General features: G+C 43.9%; 1 protein-coding gene across 1 annotated transcript; it reads left to right on the forward strand.

The window, feature by feature from the left end:
* Window positions 1-15,316: 15,316 nt before the first annotated feature.
* kbtbd13b (kelch repeat and BTB domain containing 13b) lies at window positions 15,317-16,801 on the forward strand (the record flags this gene model as incomplete). The annotated part of the gene is made up of 1 exon (XM_084186149.1): window positions 15,317-16,801. The coding sequence occupies one exon, from the start codon at window positions 15,317-15,319 to the stop codon at window positions 16,799-16,801; it is 1,485 nt and encodes a 494-aa protein (XP_084042275.1).
* Between the last annotated feature and the right edge of the window lie 2,133 nt (window positions 16,802-18,934).

The raw sequence follows: 18,934 nt of genomic DNA on the forward strand, positions 1-18,934 counted from the left end.
TTTAACAAGGCACACCTGTTAATTGAAACACATTCCAGGTGACTACCTCATGAAGCTGGTTGAGAGAATGCCAAACGTGTGAAAAGCTGTCATCAAGGCAAAGGGTGGCTACTTTGAAGAATCTCAAATATAAAATATATTTTGATTTGTTTAACACTATTTTTGTTACTACATGTTTCCATATGTGTTATTTCATAGTTTTGATGTCTTCACTATTATTCTACAATGTAGAAAGTAGTAAAAAATAAAGAAAAACCTTTGAATGAGTAGGTGTGTCCAAACTTTTGACTGGTACTGTATATGAACAGTACATAGCTACCACAATTACCTCGTACCCCTGCACATCGACTCGGTACTGGTACTCCCTGTATATAGCCATGTTATTTTTACTCATTATTTTCATTCATTATTCACTGTGTCACTATATATATATATATATATATATATATATATATATATATATATATATATATATATATATATATATATATATATATATATATATATATATATATATATATATAACTACCGTTCCAAAGTTTGGGGTCACTTAGAAATGTCCTTGTTTTCAAAAGAAAAACTATTTTTTTGTACATTAAAATAACATTGAATTGATCAGAAATACAGTGTAGACATTGTTAATGTCGTAAATGGCTATTGTAGCTAGAAACTGCTGTTTTTTATGGAATATCTACATATGCGTACAGAGGTCCATTATCAGCAACCATCAGTCCTGTGTTCCAATGGCACGTTGTGTTTGCTAATCCAAGTTATCATTTTAAAAGGCTAATTGATCATTAGAAAATCCTTTTGCAATTATGTTAGCACAGCTGAAAACTGTTGTGCTGATTAAAGAAGCAATAAAACTGTTCTTCTTGAGACTAGTTGAATATCTGAAGCATCAGCAATTGTGGGTTCGATTACAGGCTCAAAATGGCCAGAAACAAATAACTTTCTTCTGAAACTTGTCAGTCTATTCTTGTTCTAAGAAATGAAGGCTATTCCATGCGAGTAATTGCCAAGAAACTGAAGACCTCGTACAACGCTGTGTACTACTCCCTTCACAGAACAGCGCAAACTGGCTCTAACCAGAATAGAAAGAGGAGTGGGAGGCCCCGGTGCACAACTGAGCAAGAGGACAAAAACATTAGAGTGTCTAGTTTGAGAAACAGACGCCTCACAGGTCCTCAACTGGCAGCTTCATTAAATAGTACCCGCAAAACACCAGTCTCAACATCAACAGTGGAGAGGTGACTCCGGGATGCTGACCTTCTAGGCAGAGTTGCAAAGAAAAATACACATCTCAGACTGGCCAATAAAAATTAAATATTAAGATGGGCAGTCTGAGATATGGCTTTTTCTTTGCAACTCTGCCTAGAAGGTCAGCATCCCGGAGTTGCCTCTTCACTGTTGACGTTGAGACTGGTGTTTTGTGGGTACTATTTAATGAAGCTGCCAGTTGAGGACCTGTGAGGCGCCTGTTTCTCAAACCAGACAGTAATGTATTTGTCCTCTTGCTCAGTTGTGCACCAGGGCCTCCCACTCCTCTTTCTATTCTGGTTAGAGCCAGTTTGCGCTGTTCTGTGAAGGGAGTAGTACACAGCGTTGTAACAGATCTTCAGTTTCTTGGCAATTTCTCGCATTGAATAGCCTTCATTTCTCAGAACAAGAATAGACTGACGAGTTTCAGAAGAAAGTTATTTGTTTCTGGCCATTTTGAGCCTGTAATCGAACCCATAATTGCTGCACCAGATACTAAACTAGTCTCAAGAAGGCCAGTTTTATTGCTTCTTTAATCAGCACAACAGTTTTCAGCTGTTCTAACATAATTGCAAAAGGGTTTTCTAATGATCAATTAGCCTTTTAAAATGATAAACTTGGATTAGCAAACACAACGTGCCATTGGAACACAGGACTGATGGTTGCTGATAATGGGCCTCTGTACGCCAATGTAGATATTCCATTAAAAATCAGCCATTTCCAGCTACAATAGCCATTTACAACATTAACAATGTCTGCACTGTATTTCTGATCAATTTGATGTTATTTTAATGGACAAAAAAATTGCTTTTCTTTCGAAAACAAGGACATTTCTAAGTGACCCCAAACTTTTGAACGGTAGTGTATATATATATATTAATCTTATCTTTAACCCTGCATTGTTGGAAAAGGACCTGTAAGTATTCCACTGTTAGTCTACACCTGTTGTCTACGAATCATGTGACAAAAATGTATTTTATTTGAAACCAACTATGGTGTATGGTCTGGGCAGGGCAGGTGAAATTAAAATTCCAATAATTCTGCAATTGATGGAATGTGGATATGGTGTAGGTGAGGCCTGAGAAAGGCGCTTTTGGTCGACCACCAGATGTGTCTCGTTCTGACTATATTATCCAGTCTAACTTTGTTTTGGTTTTAGTTTCAGATGGAACAGGGTTTCCCATGAGCTGTCATGGTTTATCATTGCTTATATCGGAGCAAAACAGTCTCCAAAATGTCCATATGTGTCTTTGTTTTGTGGCGTGGGGCCTGAGAATCGTAAACAACATTGCGCTGACAGGGTGAATGGTTAGGAGCCGATGTGGTGAATCAGGCAAAAATACACTTATCTGTAAAAACGTTGAATTCCTTTGGTTAGCCACATTGCCTCCTTCTCTGAGATCAGAACCATTTGTTTTGGGGAGGATTCCATGCTAAGAACTGATTTCTCCTGTGGTGAGCTGCCTCACAGCACCTGCAAGGAGTTAGGAGATCAAAGCGTTCTCCGACGCAGGCATCCCAGAATCCCTTGCCCTCGGCCTCCTCACTCCCAGCTCTCCAGTGTTATTGTTTTGGCTGAGGCAGGGCCATCATCATGTGACCTGTCGTATTATGTCTGGGTGCCCCGCTGAATCTAGGTCACTACTGCCTTCCTCCTTTCTACTCACCCCTCCCACCTCTGAATCTCTGTGCGCCACAAAAAAAGCACTCAGTCCTCTTGGTAATATCTCGACTTTCACTGGGATTGATTTGGCCACTCGCTTTTCTTATGGCAGCGAGGCATTTATCAGGGTTTAAGCAGATAGAACGCTCTAGGGGAAATGGAGAAGGAGACACAGAGAAAGAAAGAAAGAAAGAAAGAAAGAAAGAAAGAAAGAAAGAAAGAAAGAAAGAAAGAAAGAAAGTAAGAAAGAAAGAAAGAAAGAAAGAAAGAAAGAAAGAAAGAAAGAAAGAAAGAAAGAAAGAAAGAAAGAAAGAAAGCAAGAGGGATGGGGGATTAGCATGTACCTTTCTGACAGGAAGAACATTTTCTTTCTTTCTGTAATTTGGTGTATTTGGGTGTATGTGGTTAGGGATTAGTTGTCTATTAGAAATTCTGCATATGACTCCTTTTCTCAGCATGGCATTACCATAAATCCTGCAAACTGTACATTCTCCATAGGCCATACAACTGACAGTGGCTGTTCTGCCTCCTTGCTCTGCCTCGCCCCACAGACCCTCTGACAGTTACCTGTCACAGTGTCAGATGCCTCACATACAGATAGAATAGGTGGAACAGATATTTTTCTATAACAAAACCATTTCACTGACCCATAAAAATTAGGGCTCAGTACAATTGTATATTTTTGCATGAAAACAAAATTCCCAAATTCACCAAAAGTATGACTATGGGTCCAAAGCCACATAAGATGGAACTCTGCCACCTGTGGAAATGTTCATTCTACTCAATCCATTTCATCTGGGGAACATATGCATGTTCTTCTGTTCTAAGTAATAATGGAATACTTTGTCTCCTCAGTATATTCAGCTGTTGGTTAATTGACAGATAGAAGGGTGATCCTGAACATTGTGTCAGAGAAAGAGAACATAGTAGTATATTATTTACTACATAGCTGGTACTGTAGTCAGAGAGATAATTCAAATAGCGAATAATAGACTATATTGTTGGTAATTCTATTCAAACACATTATATTAATGAATGATATATTATACATTTGTGATACATTTTTCTTAATCTTTTTTTCCTTCACTTTCCTGATGAATACTAACGCAAAGTAAAAAAGGTATGTTTTAATTAACATTTATTAAATTGCCTGATCCTTATTCAAGTTAATTTCCTTTTTAAATTTGATATCACAAATGTGACTCCAACTTTAATTAAAGGAAATATTAAAATGGTGATGTACATGTAGATTAGCCTGACTGACGCAACCCACGTGACTCACAGAGCAGGAAGAGCTGTGACACACTGGAGGACTGTGACACTCTGGCTCCAGGACTTTTGTATTTGAGCCAGGGTGTATTGTGTTTTGTTGGGTTTTGGGTGATTTTCTATGGTTGCATTTCTGTCACGTTTATTTCTAGGTTTGGTCATTGACTCCCAATCGGAGGTAACGAGTGTCAGCTGTCGGCTCGTTATCTCTGATTGGGAGCCATATTTATACTGTGTGTTTTCTCTTGGGTGTTGTGGGTTTTTGTTCCAGGTTCAGTCATAGTCACTGTAGGACTTCACTATCGTCATTTGTTTGTTGTTTTCGTGGTTGCTTTTATTTAAATAAAGTCATCATGTTCACTCCACGCGCTGCGTATTGGTCCGCTTCCTCAGACGATCGTGACAGAAAAACCCACCAAAGAAAGACCAAGCAGCGTGTCCAGGAGCAAGGAGACTGGACATGGGAGGAAGCGCCGGGCAAGGAGATAGAGAGGCTGGCGATGGCCCAGGTGGGCACATCGTGGTCCTGGGAGGACATGCTCGGAGGCAAGGGACCTTGGGGAAGGATCAAGGCCCTGGCGAGAGAGGAGCAACGGCGGCAGCAGGGCCATCGTCGGAGGGTCGTGAGTCAACCCCAGAAAATTTTTAGGGGGGGGCACACGGCATGGACGACGGGGCTGACGGAGGAGAAAAGGGGGAGTATCCAGGAGGCCACCAGGCCAGGGGTACACCGCCCTGTATGTCCTGTGCGGATGCCTCACACAGAGTGTGTGAGGGTAGGCATTCAGCCAGGACAGGGTGGTGTCCGCTGTTCGCTCCAGGCCTCCTATCCGTCTCCACAGCCCGGTCCGGCCTGTTCCTGCCACCCGCACCAAGTCTACGGTGTGCGTCGCCAGCCCGGTCCGGCCTGTTCCTGCCACCCGCACCAAGTCTACGGTGTGCGTCGCCAGCCCGGTCCGGCCTGTTCCTGCCACCCGCACCAAGTCTACGGTGCGCGTCGCTCGGCCAGAGTCTGCCGTCTGCCCAACGGCGCCTGAACTGCCCGTCTGCCCAACGGCGCCTGAACTGCCCGTCTGCCCAACGGCGCTTGAACTGCCCGTCTGCCCAACGGCGCCTGAACTGCCTGTCTGCCCAACGCCGTCTGAACTGTCCGTCTGCCAAGCGCTGCATAAGCCGCCCGTCTGCCATGAGCCTTCAGAGCCGTCCGCCAGACCGGAGCCGCTAGAGCCTTCCGCCAGACAGGATCAGCCAGAGCCTTCCGCCAGACAGGATCAGCCAGAGCCTTCCGCCAGACAGGATCAGCCAGAGCCTTCCGCCAGACAGGATCAGCCAGAGCCTTCCGCCAGACAGGATCAGCCAGAGCCTTCCGCCAGACAGGATCAGCCAGAGCCTTCCGCCAGACAGGATCAGCCAGATCCGTCAGCCAGCCATGAGCAGCCAGATCCGTCAGCCAGCCATGAGCAGCCAGATCCGTCAGCCAGCCATGAGCAGCCAGATCCGTCGGCCAGCCATGAGCAGCCAGATCCGTCGGCCAGCCATGAGCAGCCAGATCCGTCAGCCAGCCATGAGCAGCCAGATCCGTCAGCCAGCCATGAGCAGCCAGATCCGTCGGCCAGCCATGAGCAGCCAGATCCGTCGGCCAGCCATGAGCAGCCAGATCCGTCGGCCAGCCATGAGCAGCCAGATCCGTCGGCCAGCCATGAGCAGCCAGATCCGTCGGCCAGCCATGAGCAGCCAGATCTGTCAGCCAGCCATGAGCAGCCAGATCCTTCAGCCAGCCATGAGCCGTCCAGCCAGGATCCGCCAGAGCCGTCCAGCCAGGACCCGCCAGAGCCAGCCAGCCAGGATCCGCCAGTGAGTCCGGTGCTGTCCCTTAGCCCGGTGCTGCCCCTTATCCTGGTGCTGCCCCTTAGTCCGGTACTGCCCCTTAGTCCGGTGCTGCCCCTTAGTCCGGTGCTGCCCGTTAGTCCGGTGCCGCCCCTTAATCCAGTGGGGTTTAGTTGGGGGGTGGTCATGTGGAGGAGGCTACGGAGGCGGATAGTGACTAAGGTGGGGTGGGGACCACGACCAGGGCCAGAACCGCCACCGTGGACAGACGCCCACCCAGACCCTCCCCTAGACTGTATGCTGGTGCGCCCGGAGTTCGCACCTTTAGGGGGGGGGGTACTGTGACACTCTGGCTCCAGGACTTTTGTATTTGAGCCAGGGTGTATTGTGTTTTGTTGGGTTTTGGGTGATTTTCTATGGTTGCATTTCTGTCACGTTTATTTCTAGGTTTGGTCATTGACTCCCAATCGGAGGTAACGAGTGTCAGCTGTCGGCTCGTTATCTCTGATTGGGAGCCATATTTATACTGTGTGTTTTCTCTTGGGTGTTGTGGGTTTTTGTTCCAGGTTCAGTCATAGTCACTGTAGGACTTCACTATCGTCATTTGTTTGTTGTTTTCGTGGTTGCTTTTATTTAAATAAAGTCATCATGTTCACTCCACGCGCTGCGTATTGGTCCGCTTCCTCAGACGATCGTGACAAGGACTTCCAGAGTTAGGTGTTAGCCAGACTACATTTAGTTGTCGCTAAGGGGGAGATCAAGGATATTGGTGGGGGTGAGAGGGGGGAGGAACGCCAAACCCCATGCCCCCACCTCCTCCCCCATCCTCCCCCCACCCCAGAGGGAATTAAATGTGACACCACCATGGTGAAAGCTGTCAACTTCACATTGCCTATCAAGCTGTCAGCTTATAAATAAACATGACAACATTTACCATAGAGGAAGTAGCTCACCCTCAAGGAATTACTGTATTCTCTATCAATCTCTATCTCACAGGAGGCTGGTGCGGGGAGAACGGCTCATAATAATGTCTGGAATGGAGTGAATGGAATGGTGTCAAACAGATGGAAACAATGTGTTTGATGTTTTCGATACCATTCCATTGATTCTGTTCCAGCCATTACTATGAGCCTGTCCTCCCCAATTAAGGTGCCACCGGCTGCCTGTGATATCTATTTATAGATAAGATGAAATACAATGGAAATGACGAAGACAACAACAACAACAACTGCAGATGTTACACCAAGCTCCTCCTGACTTGCGGTGCTCACTAGGTCCCATGGCACTTTCATAACAGTGTTTACCCTGGTATACTGACTAAATGCCCAACCTGCCACTCATAGTATCATGGACATCTGATCTGATTATCCCAAGTTGCCCCTAACCACAGATCTAGGATCAGATATACCCAACCTTCAAAACCAAACCTTAACCATGAGGGTGATACAAAGATATCTCACCCTGGATGGCCATTTCAGGGCAATATCTACCTACTCCTTCCTGTTACAAAATGGCTGCTGTAGTGGATGGGATAATCTGCCCCCATTCAATGCAAAGTACTTTAAGACCTTGTAAAAGGCACTGTACAAATGTGTACTAGGTCACTTCTAGGGGATAATTCTAGACCTATCAACAGCTGACAATGTATTAATATATGACTGAAATATTGTCAGTGCCAAACTCAATGCCCTTAAAATAATCCACAGAAGAGACCACTGACACACACTGCTCATCTGTTGGTGGGGTATGTTCCCACCCTTGGTTTTTGGTTGGTTGTTGACCACACCCCTCAGTGGATGTGGTCCTCTGTAGCTCAGCTGGTAGGTTCGATCCCCGGGACCACCCATACACAAAAAAAAATGACGCATGACTGTAAATCGCTTTGGATAAAAGCGTCTGCTAAATGGCTTATTATTATTATGTGTTGATTTGTCAACTCTCCTTTGTAGTCCGTCATTGAACTCACACACCCACTTGTCTGTTGGCAGGTCACACACACACGCACACACAAAACACACACACAAAAACACACACAAACACACACACACACCTGTTTTTTTTTGTTTTTTGTTGGGTGAGAAAACACACACATGCAATTGGCTGACACTGACACTGACACACACTCAACACTCCATTTACTGTTTGCATTCACCATGCACTCGACCACAAGGCATTTCAATTGTCTGTTTTTATCATGTGATTAAAATTCAATCAATCATACCATGAAGCAATCATACCATGAAGCAATCATCCCTGAATATATCACACCATGAACCAATCACACCATGAAGCAATCATATAATGAAGCAATGTATTAGTCATGCATTCTAGGTGGTATGCTAGTGGGGAAATTAGAACGTAAACTTCACTTTTGTTGTTTGTGTGACAAGTTTACTTGAATCAGGACTCAGAAATAGCCACTACAGACTAATGTTGTCACACACCTGCTGCCTGACAGCTGCCTTCAATGAGTGGATCTTCCATTAAGCCTTGCCAAATAGTGACCAGAATATGGAGGCCTTTACAGGTCATTCACCTTACTTCTCTCTCTCTGTCTCTCTCTCTCACTCTCTGAAATGCAGAGTGGATTGCTTACAATGCCAGCAGCCAGTGGAGGCCTCCTTTCATTGGCCCTGGCATTGACGTTGCTCAATGAGGTCTTTGGTAGGTCAAGTTCATAATGCACCTGGAACTGGTGCGCCATAGAGCTAGTGATGCAGGTGCACTGAGAATGACCTTGATTGGAAGGATCTAGCTGCTATTTAGGATGTGCTGGGGAAATTACATGGACAGTAATCATTCTGTACTTTGCTTTTACTCGCTCTTTCTCACACACTCAGACATAATTGTATCCCCCAATGCACTTAATGCATGTGTAATACCCTGTTAAAACCATGTATTAGAACATTACCTTTTACTACAGCCTTTGCTGTTGAGCCTATTTTGTAATTGCATTGCATCAAACACTTGTGTGGCTTTCATGTGCATAAAACAACAAAACAAATGACCTGTCAATCATTTAAGAGTCATTGTTGGTTGAAATCTTTAATGTACTGTCTACTTAATTAGTTTGACCTTTACCTTCACGTGAACTACGGTAAACTAGTTTTGGTTTAGCCAATTAGAAGCCTTGTTAAGTTTTTGGGCCTATTGTGTGAACTCTGGGTTTGCTGTTGTATTGGACTTTTTAGGGGCTCTATGCCATGATGCTCGAGATGTGAGAAAAGAGAGATGACACTAGTTGTTGAGCTGGAACTTTGACATCTGTGAAGATATGAATAGCATTAAGCAATAAGACTGTGGATTAATTTTACTTACCTGTTACAAGTGTCCAGAAAGTCAAGTTAAATATCTATCTATCGAATTTGCCCCATCGTAGCCTAGCTCGTCGCATCGGGTTTTATTTTTATTTCTATAGTTTGAATTATTGTATTTGTACACTTGATCAGAGAGAGAGAGAGGGAGAGGATACATTCAAGTCAAATTGCATTCAGTGTGTGGTTGTCATACTACATTTATTCTTATTGCATGGGAGAACATTCTGAAACCGGAAATCTAAGTTGTATATATCTATTAGTAATATCCCTAGCCTCTCGTTTCCCCCCCTAGCGAGTCAATATCATACAAGATCATTTACTGAGATGTCCTTTTCACCATTATTCCCATGCTGATCTATTCAAGTCTTTTGGTGAGAGGGTTACACATGTATTCCTCTCTGCCCAAACACACACACACACACACCACACACACACACTAGGGTTGGCACAATTACCATATAACTGTGTAACCAACGGTTATGGATGAAGACCGTCATGAAAATTAAATAACCGTCATAACGGTAGATAAAAATAAATAAATGGTGGACTGTAGAGTGGATGGCCGGGCATTCGTGCGGTTAAGTCAGTTTCTGCTGTAACATGGATTGTACAGTAACATGGACTCTATAACGTGATCAAACTTTGTTGCTCATTTCTTAAATAAGTAAGGTGTTGTAGCAAACAAGTCTTCTGTTGCCTAGGCAATGCCCCCTCCCTGCAGCAGCGGCACATGCAGTCAATAGCGGAAGAGAAAATGTGCTGTCTTAAATTATTATTATTATTATTTAATTTTAATTTTTTTGCTAATCGAGTGGTTATTACGGTGACCGCGGTCATTTGGCTGACCAATAACCATCGTCCAAAATTCCATGACCGTCACAACCCTAACACACACACACACACACACACACACACACACACACACACACACACACACACACACACACACACACACACACACACACACACACACACACACACACAAAGTCTAATATTACATCAGATCAATCTGGCAGTAACCCCCCTTCTACCCTTTCCCCATTGCACCTGTGACACTACATCCATTTCCTACCCCACCCCCTACCCCCATCCAACACCACCACCAGCACCACCCTACTCCTATTGCTGTTGTGCCCTCGGTGACCTCTCTGTGCGTCAGTGACTTGTGACTTGCCCCCCTCCCCCACCCCTCGACCACCTGCCCCCCAATTCCCCTCAAGCCCTTTATTTACAGTCCAGGGAGGTCACCCTCAGAGTGGATCTATCTTCTCTAAAAATGGCCCCAAAAGGTCAGCAGAACCTATTGTAAGCTATAAAAATGAAATACTTTTAATTTATTTGTTGTTTGATACATAATACATAGATTCAATTCGGACCAAATTTTGGTCTCGTTCTGTAGTGTGTCTGAGAATGTCTTATTCATGCTTACAAATGACAGTTTCCAGAGATATTGTATCACATTTTTGGGCAAGCCAACGACCTCATGGTTGACAACCCAACACCCTACTGACTGTGCCAAAGGCTGTGCACCTGTTATCAGGGTCCTTGAGTGCTGAGTTAAGAAGCAACATTGGCCTGGCTGTGGCATAATCCCACTTCTGACACCAGTTGTAACAAATATAGGTAATAATTATAATAATAATAATTTTTTTATTTAGCAGACGCTCTTATCCAGAGCGACTTACAGGAGCAATTAGGGTTAAGTGCCTTGCTCAAGGGCACATCGACAGATTTTTCACCTAGTCGGCTCGGGGATTAGAACCAGCGACCTTTCGGTTACTGGCACAACGCTCTTACCCACTAAGCTACCTGCCGCCCAAGGTTACTGCTTGGAGTAGTGTTCAATCCACAGACTAGAGTTGAAAACAACATTGTATACATTATTGATCACTATAGGTCATGCTAATGCATCGGTAACTCCTTATTAGCTATTAGCTTGTGTGCTGCTGCTGACTGGACAGGGATGCTAGTAACTAAAAAGTGTCAGCGTTTCACCACTGACAAGCTATCATTCTGTCATCCAAATTCCTAGGTGTCACCCTCAACTTCCAAGTGCGTAACTCATGGGGGGGCTAATGTGTTCCTATCATCTCTTGAGGTGTAACAGGGCTACACGATACATCATAAATAAGCCCTTAACCCGTCCTGGTGTGATAGAGTTTCTCCCTGACCTTTGGAGGGAAAGTCACCCCTGCACTGTCCGCTCCTCCTTAGACATCCATGAATGGAGTCTACTCTGTTATGTTTTGAATTAAAGTTATGATAGTATATTATTTCTCTACACCACAACCGTTATGAAAATACAATCCAACAAAGCTTGACTGTAGTTTACATGGTTGAGGAAGAACAATTATGAAAAGCTGAAGACACTTCACACCTCTGTTATATCAGAGGACAGTAGAGCTCTCTGCCAGAGCATGTATGCATTTGCAGGGATTACAATAAGTGGGTCCTGTTATACTGGCTCTGTTGTGCCTTTGTGACATCAAAATGGGCTATTTTCCAGCCAAGGGCACAGGTAATGAGAGGAGCCACAACACATGACGTACTTTGTCACATTGTGAGAGTTTTGTGATTGAAAGGTCGGACTAAACGGGAAAACATCTCCACTATGTGGGTCTACTTTATCATGCTCTAGTGCCTTTTGGACTTTGAGAGGCCTCAAATTCCTTAGCCTACGTTTACTCTTTAGAATTCAATGCATGCCTGCACGTGCAAACACCCATTAGGCACAAATCCTTATGAAACACCAGGGCCAGCTTTTTTTTCTCTTGTTATGTCAGTCATTGACAGTCACTCAATTAGCCATGTCAGCTAACATTTTTTAGGTTGGTAGTTAGTCTAGCCAGCTATCTAAACTTGTAGTAATCATGGCCAAATACTGACCGGGCACAGAGGGCCCTGACCTCCAGGTGGCCCCCATTGATTTTGTTAGTCATTCTCACTCTGATATCATATTAACATGGCATAAGTCATGGCAAAATGTGTAGAATTGCAGGAAATTAGCTTTAAAACTGGAAATATTTATCTCTGCCCCATGGCAGAATGAGTAGAATTTCATGAAATGTGTTATAAAATTGTTACATTTTCTCTACGTCCCATGGCAAAATGTGTACAATTGCAGGAAATTAACTTTAAAAATGTTTTGCCTCAAGGTGGGTAGGGGGGAGGGGCCAACCAAATCTTTCTTAGGGCCCCCAAAAGGCTAGAGCCGGCCATGTGAAACTCATTTCATAAACCTTATATTATTTGAAAATTCACACAGTAGCCTACACTTCATGTAATGCCTCGTTCAGTTGATGCAGAACAATCTGGTTATGAGAGTCCCTGGAGCTTGTGTGTGACCCAGCTTTCATAATAGTCTCCTTACAAAATGGCATTACAACACGACAGCAATCCTGTCTGATACCAATGACCTTTAATACTGTGAAAATGTATATGTGTGTTTGTGTGAGAGCGCGTGCGTGGTGGTGTTGGGGGTGTGGGAGGGAGAGGACGGTTATCAAAAAAAAAAGGTCATACATTTTTTGATTTTTAAATTAATGATATATACCCATTGATTCTTGAAGAATATGATTTACAGTATGAATGCCACATGAGCTTAGTTCAACTGTCGTGCACCATCAGAACCCCAAATATAACCTTGTCTTACTCCAATGTTTGTGAACAAAGCAATTGTAACAAACACTATACAGCCTCTTAACATGGTTAAAAATATAATTTCATGGATGGTCTGTGTTTTGTGATTGAAAGGTCGGACTAAACGGGAAAACATCTCCACTATGTGGGTCTACTTTATTATGCTCTAGTGCCTTTTGGACTTTGAGAGGACTCAAATTCCTTAGCCTACGTTTACTCTTTAGAATTCAATGCATGCCTGCACGTGCAAACACCCATTAGGCACAGATGCTTGTGAAATTCATTTCATAAACTTTATTCATTGAAAAATGCACACAACAGCCAACACTTCATGTAATGCCTCGTTCAGTTGATGCAGAACAATCTGGTTATGAGAGTCCCTGGAGCTTGTGTGTGACCCAGCTTTCATAATAGTCTCCTTACAAAATGGCATTACAACACGACAGCAATCCTGTCTGATACCAATTACCTTTAATACTGTGAAAATGTATGTGCGTGTGTGCGTGTGTGTGTGTGTGCGTGCGTAGTAGGGATGGTGTTGGGGGTGCGGGAGGGGGAGGACGGTTGTCAAAACAAAAACATTGAGGTCATGTGACTTCTGCCTCATTAGTCTGCTTCGCTATGACTCATCATCTTAACTGATTGGCTGACAGTGGTCAGCTGACTCTTCCTTACTACCACCCTCACCTAGTTGTTTGTGTTGAGGTCAAATAGGAGTGTTACAACATCTGTAGACTAGGAAGAGAAAGACATACAGCACTGTGAGAAGTATATGACTTAAATCACCTCTGATTGTGTCTCCCTATGTTGCTAGTTACATCTTGTCATAATAATGTTGATAGTACGAATGTTGTGGTACTTCATGATAGTTTCACAGGGTGATAATCATAGTCTCCTTCAAGATATTAATTGATGTTTCCTGAATACTGTATAGCTCTGTATATATGTGTAAATACTGTATAGATGTATATTTATGTATTTACATTAGCGCATGGTTTAATCACTACGAATGACTAAACTCAAACTTTCAACAGCACTTGCCAAATATGTCAGAAATGTGACATTCTTAATGTCGTCAACATGATAATCTTACATTATGATGACCATGTGAATGGATTTAAGCCTTGAGTGCATCCACGTGGCGGTGCGTTGCACAAGACTACAGGCACGAGAAGACTCTTGACTTAGATTAGATCATGTGACCTCCACAGGTCAGAGCTCAAAGTGCGACAATGGAGGAGACGTCTTGGAGGCCAGTTTCCATGGAAATGATGGCTGGCACCAGAAGGGCCATGCATTCTGGGTGAGTGAAGCTAATGAGTTTCAATAAGTGGGGCTGAGGGTTAACTTCACGAAGAGACTTTAATGCAGTTCAGGGCGACCTTTGACCTCACAATTACCCCATTAGCACGCTTCCGGGCTTTGTTAATTACCTTTGATTACGAATGTGAGTAGAACAGGCTCCTTCCTCATCTGAGAAGCTCAATTAAAGTGTTATTAGAGGTGTTTAATCTGAAAGGCTTGATGCCATTGTGATTGAAATTGAGCTAGAAATCATTACCATTTACTAAGGCAGGGCTTTATTCAATGGAGATGGAATATTTCTCTTTTATCAGCAAGACAATAGTCCCCTGTAGCTCAGTTGGTAGAGCATGGCGCTTGCAACGCCAGGGTTGTGGCTTCGTTTCCCACGGGGGGCCAGTATGAAAATGTATGCACTCACTAACTGTAAGTCGCTCTGGATAAGAGCGTCTGCTAAATGACTAAAATGTAAAATTTGGGTCATACTATTCCATGGTGTGGTTAACGTGATACCTCTTATTTCTTAGTCGCAAACATTTAATATTGTATTTGCTGCGTATAGTAACATCTCCAGTTAATTACATTATAATTAATTAAAGAGTTCTGTAGATAGCTGTAATGGCATTAAACTTAACCCTCAAGTGTAGATTACATTTATTTGACCTAAATTGACATTTCTTCGGCCTTTACCATTGGTAATGAATGACAGAGTTGTCAGCAAACACAATCTTCTTGATTTATTGCATTTGAAACAGATAGCCCTGACCTCCTTTTTGGTGGGACACTGTTTGCTTTTCTGACCTCAACATCCAACACCAACTATCGCTGGTCCTGCGCTATGTATAGCTAGTGCTATTTCCATAGCTGTGAAAAGAATGGAACCTCCCTTTGGAGTAGGCCAACTATATGCAGACCCACTTCTGTTTTGTTCCGTTCTAGAGAAAAGTCTTTGGGAAATGTTGCTATCTCTTGCTCGTTTAACTTAGTTTGTGATTGAAATATTATCAGAAATTATTTCATTGGAGGAATAACAACCGCAATGTCTAGCAATGAGGCTATGGAATGGAACAGCAGTGATAATGCAGGGCGCGAAAGGGATTTGCCTTATCGGGTCCCAGGACTTGATTCAGGGATAGCCAAGATAAAGTTAGTAGTGGAGGGTGCCGTTTTTAAAGAAGAGAGAGATTTTCTGGTCGAGAGCTGCGAGTATTTCCAAGCTCTCTACCGTTCGGGGATGAAAGAATGCCGGCAGGAGGAAATCCACTTGAAGGGTCTGTGTGCTCGAGGATTCTTGATAGCACTGGTGGTTTTACGAGGCGAGAGACCTATCCTGGATGCTGATGAAATCGTGGAGGCCATAGAATGCGCTGCCTTCCTGCAGGTGGAGTCTCTTGCCAAACATCTCATGGACCTCATCGACTCTGATAACTGTTTGCTAATGTATCACACCGCAGCAACCTTTGGCTTAATGGCCCTCTACCATGCTGCTGCACTGTTTATCCGGAACATGTACCACGACTTAGAGGTCGAAGTCAGGAAAAGCTTACCGACGGAGCTTGTTGCGTATATAGAGTCACTGGTTCCTAGCACGTTTGTAGCAGTTGGAGCCCACTCGACTTGTGGTGTGGATGAAACCATCCACGCTGGCAACAGGACTTTGTGCTACCTGGACGATGATGGGAAAACCTGGAAGGTCCTCACAGACCTACCCCCAGAGGCCAGTACCTCTATGGCCGGTGTGACCGTTCTGGACAACAAGCTGTATGTCGTGGGAGGGATACAGGTGCGGGGTGCCCGCAAGTACGCTGTGGACTCCTGCTTCTGCTACAGTGTGGAGGCTGACCAGTGGACCATGATAGCCAGTCCAAAACAGTTGCGGTACAACTTCTCTCTCGTGGGACTGGATGGATGTCTTTATGCTATTGGGGGTGAGTACGAGCGAACAATCATGTCATCAGTGGAAACTTACGAAGTTATGACCGGAAGGTGGTCATTTGTGGCACATTTGCCGCAACCAGTCGCCGGAGCAGCGTGTACAAAGGGCATGGGCCGGATATTTGTGTGCTTGTGGAAACCAATGGAGACCACTGAAATCTATGAATACCTGCCCAGGAAAGACCAGTGGTTGCTTGTCAGCACTCTGATAAGGCATCAGAGCTACGGCCACGCCATGGTGGCTCACCGGGATAACCTGTACGTCATGCGTAACGGGCCACAAGATGACTTCCTGAGATGCATGATGGACTGCTACAACCTCACCACAGGCCAGTGGACAGCCTTGCCAGGGCACTTTGCCAACAGCAAAGGCTCCCTGTTCACAGCCGTGGTGAGAGGCGACTCGGCTTACACGCTGAACCGAACCATAACTTTGGAGTACGCTATCGAGGGGAAAACTTGGAAGCCCAGGAACCAGATGAAGGGTTTCCCAAGAAGTGGCTCCCTGTGGACATTTTTTCTTAGGCTGCCCAAGGGACGTAGAGGCTCCATATTGAATGGCATCCATGATGGATATGGACAATGTTGAGAGAAAAGAGAACCCTGATCAGGTCTGAGAAATTCCCTTGAGAAGATGAGGTAGATGGGATCTTAGAGGCGATAATTAACTGCCAGCTGAGCAAACCAGCGAAGGGATGAATATAGTCTCAAAGAGTATGACTTTGAAAAACCTAATTTAACATGGCCTCAATGAAAGGACCTACTACTGAGATAGATTCAGATATATTTGGCCTTTCATGTGGATTTGTGTGACAGTTCCTTGAAAGTGTGAATTACAATAATAATTTGTTGGCTGCTTATATTTGTCCTATTTCACACATGTACAAGTGTGTTTTATATGCATGTGTGAATTGGAAATGTGTTTTTTGCATATCCCAACTCCCCATGAGACACCCTCTGAGAGTGGGGTCACGGCCAGGGTCAGCCATTATCAACAGCGACCCTTGAGCAATTAGGGTTGTGCCTTGCTCAAGGGCACATCGACAGATTTTTCACCTAGTAGGCTTGGGGATTGAAACTAGCAACCTTTCGGTTACTGGCCCAACACTCTAACTGCTAGATACCTGCCGCCCTTGAGGCCCCGTGACTCTTTGCCTGGTCTAAAAGGTCAATACGTAAGAGTGTGTCAGATCTATGTGACAGGTACATTTTACTGGGCTTGTTCCTCAGTTTATGTGTGACATTTTTCATCACTGTGTGTTGAATATCCAGGAATGCGATATACATGTCTTTGAAATAAATAAAAAACAGAAAGAAGGTCATAGGTCTGCACTCTGGGTGTTTTTTTTTTTCAAATACTTTTTATTTCTAATATAAACAGTAAGACATAACAGTGGAAAATCCTGTTGTAACCTTGTTCAAAGGGATATTCGCTTTTTCAAGTGGAGGAGAGCCTTTCATGGGTCAAGTTAGGACACCAATGCATTCAAGACTCAATTTAGGGAAACATTGTAAAATATCTTGATTATTCTAAAACTCAGTGTAAAACCCATGTTTTCGGCAGCCATAATCAAAGAAAGAAAGACCTCTGTTGAATGAGGGCAGCCATGGGCAAGCTGTAATAGTACTTTGATTGGAAAACAGAATTAAACACACCAGGACATGTGGTTTTGTAGGACTTACTCAGGGGATTGCAAGTCACATGCGATCATTTAGAAATGATAAATTAAGTTATTTCCTATGTTGTGTTGTAAATATGAGTTTCCTTCACGTGACAATAACTCTATCATTAGCATTCATCTGGAGTCTAGATTCACAGACTAAGGAACCTTCAGCATAGAGCATAATTTTTTCAATTTGACTCAAGAAATATGTCTCAGTCAATACATCCATGTCAGTGATTAGACAACAATGCTCAACAATGTCTTTTTTATCAGTCATGTCCAAGCTCTTCCTTAGCTCCCATTCCTCTATGTTTGAGAGCTACAGTAGTATACCCGTAACACAAAGATTCTGTTTTTAGCGGGCTGCAGCCTTGGTTTCCTTTTGGCATTGACTGACTGAGAGTGTGTGGGAGTAAGGAGGATGAGCGCTGTATATACCAGGCAGAGATAGGCACAGTGGGCTGCTGGGTACACGCCACCGCAGCCAGCGATGCGAAATATGTCCATCCTGACTCAAAATAAAAAGCCCAGGGGTGAGGCGGGGACAGCGTCCTTGTGCAGCGTCCTCCATCACCCCTCCCATCTGCCTGCTAGACGCCAGCAGAGAGGGATGCAAGCTAACATCTCGACAGTCTAGAGCTGGAGCCAAACACATAAGTCATACTCAGACTACTGGAGTGTGGAACGGACAATTGCTCCTCATGACCTTCACATGAGCATCTGCTCTGTACATCACATTATTAGCGTGTTACTACATGATCTGTGTGATCTCCATATCACAGTGTTATACTACCCTTCACATTCTTCAAAAAAAAAATCACCTTTATTTTAGCAGGGAGTCCCATTGAGAATAAGGTCTCTTTTACAAGGGAGCCCTGCGTATACACAATTTAACAATACAACATAATACAAATATACAAGATTGCAAAACACACTCAAGAGAAATAATCACATACCTCAGCAAAGAGGGCCCCAATTAACATGTTGAACTGCCTGAGAGGCACCAGTACATCTAGTTGTAGGAACTCTGTAGATTGTTCCATACATGAGTTGCAAAG

Source organism: Coregonus lavaretus (genome assembly GCF_964263955.1).
Source record: "Coregonus lavaretus genome assembly, chromosome: 21".
NCBI lineage: Eukaryota > Metazoa > Chordata > Actinopteri > Salmoniformes > Salmonidae > Coregonus > Coregonus lavaretus.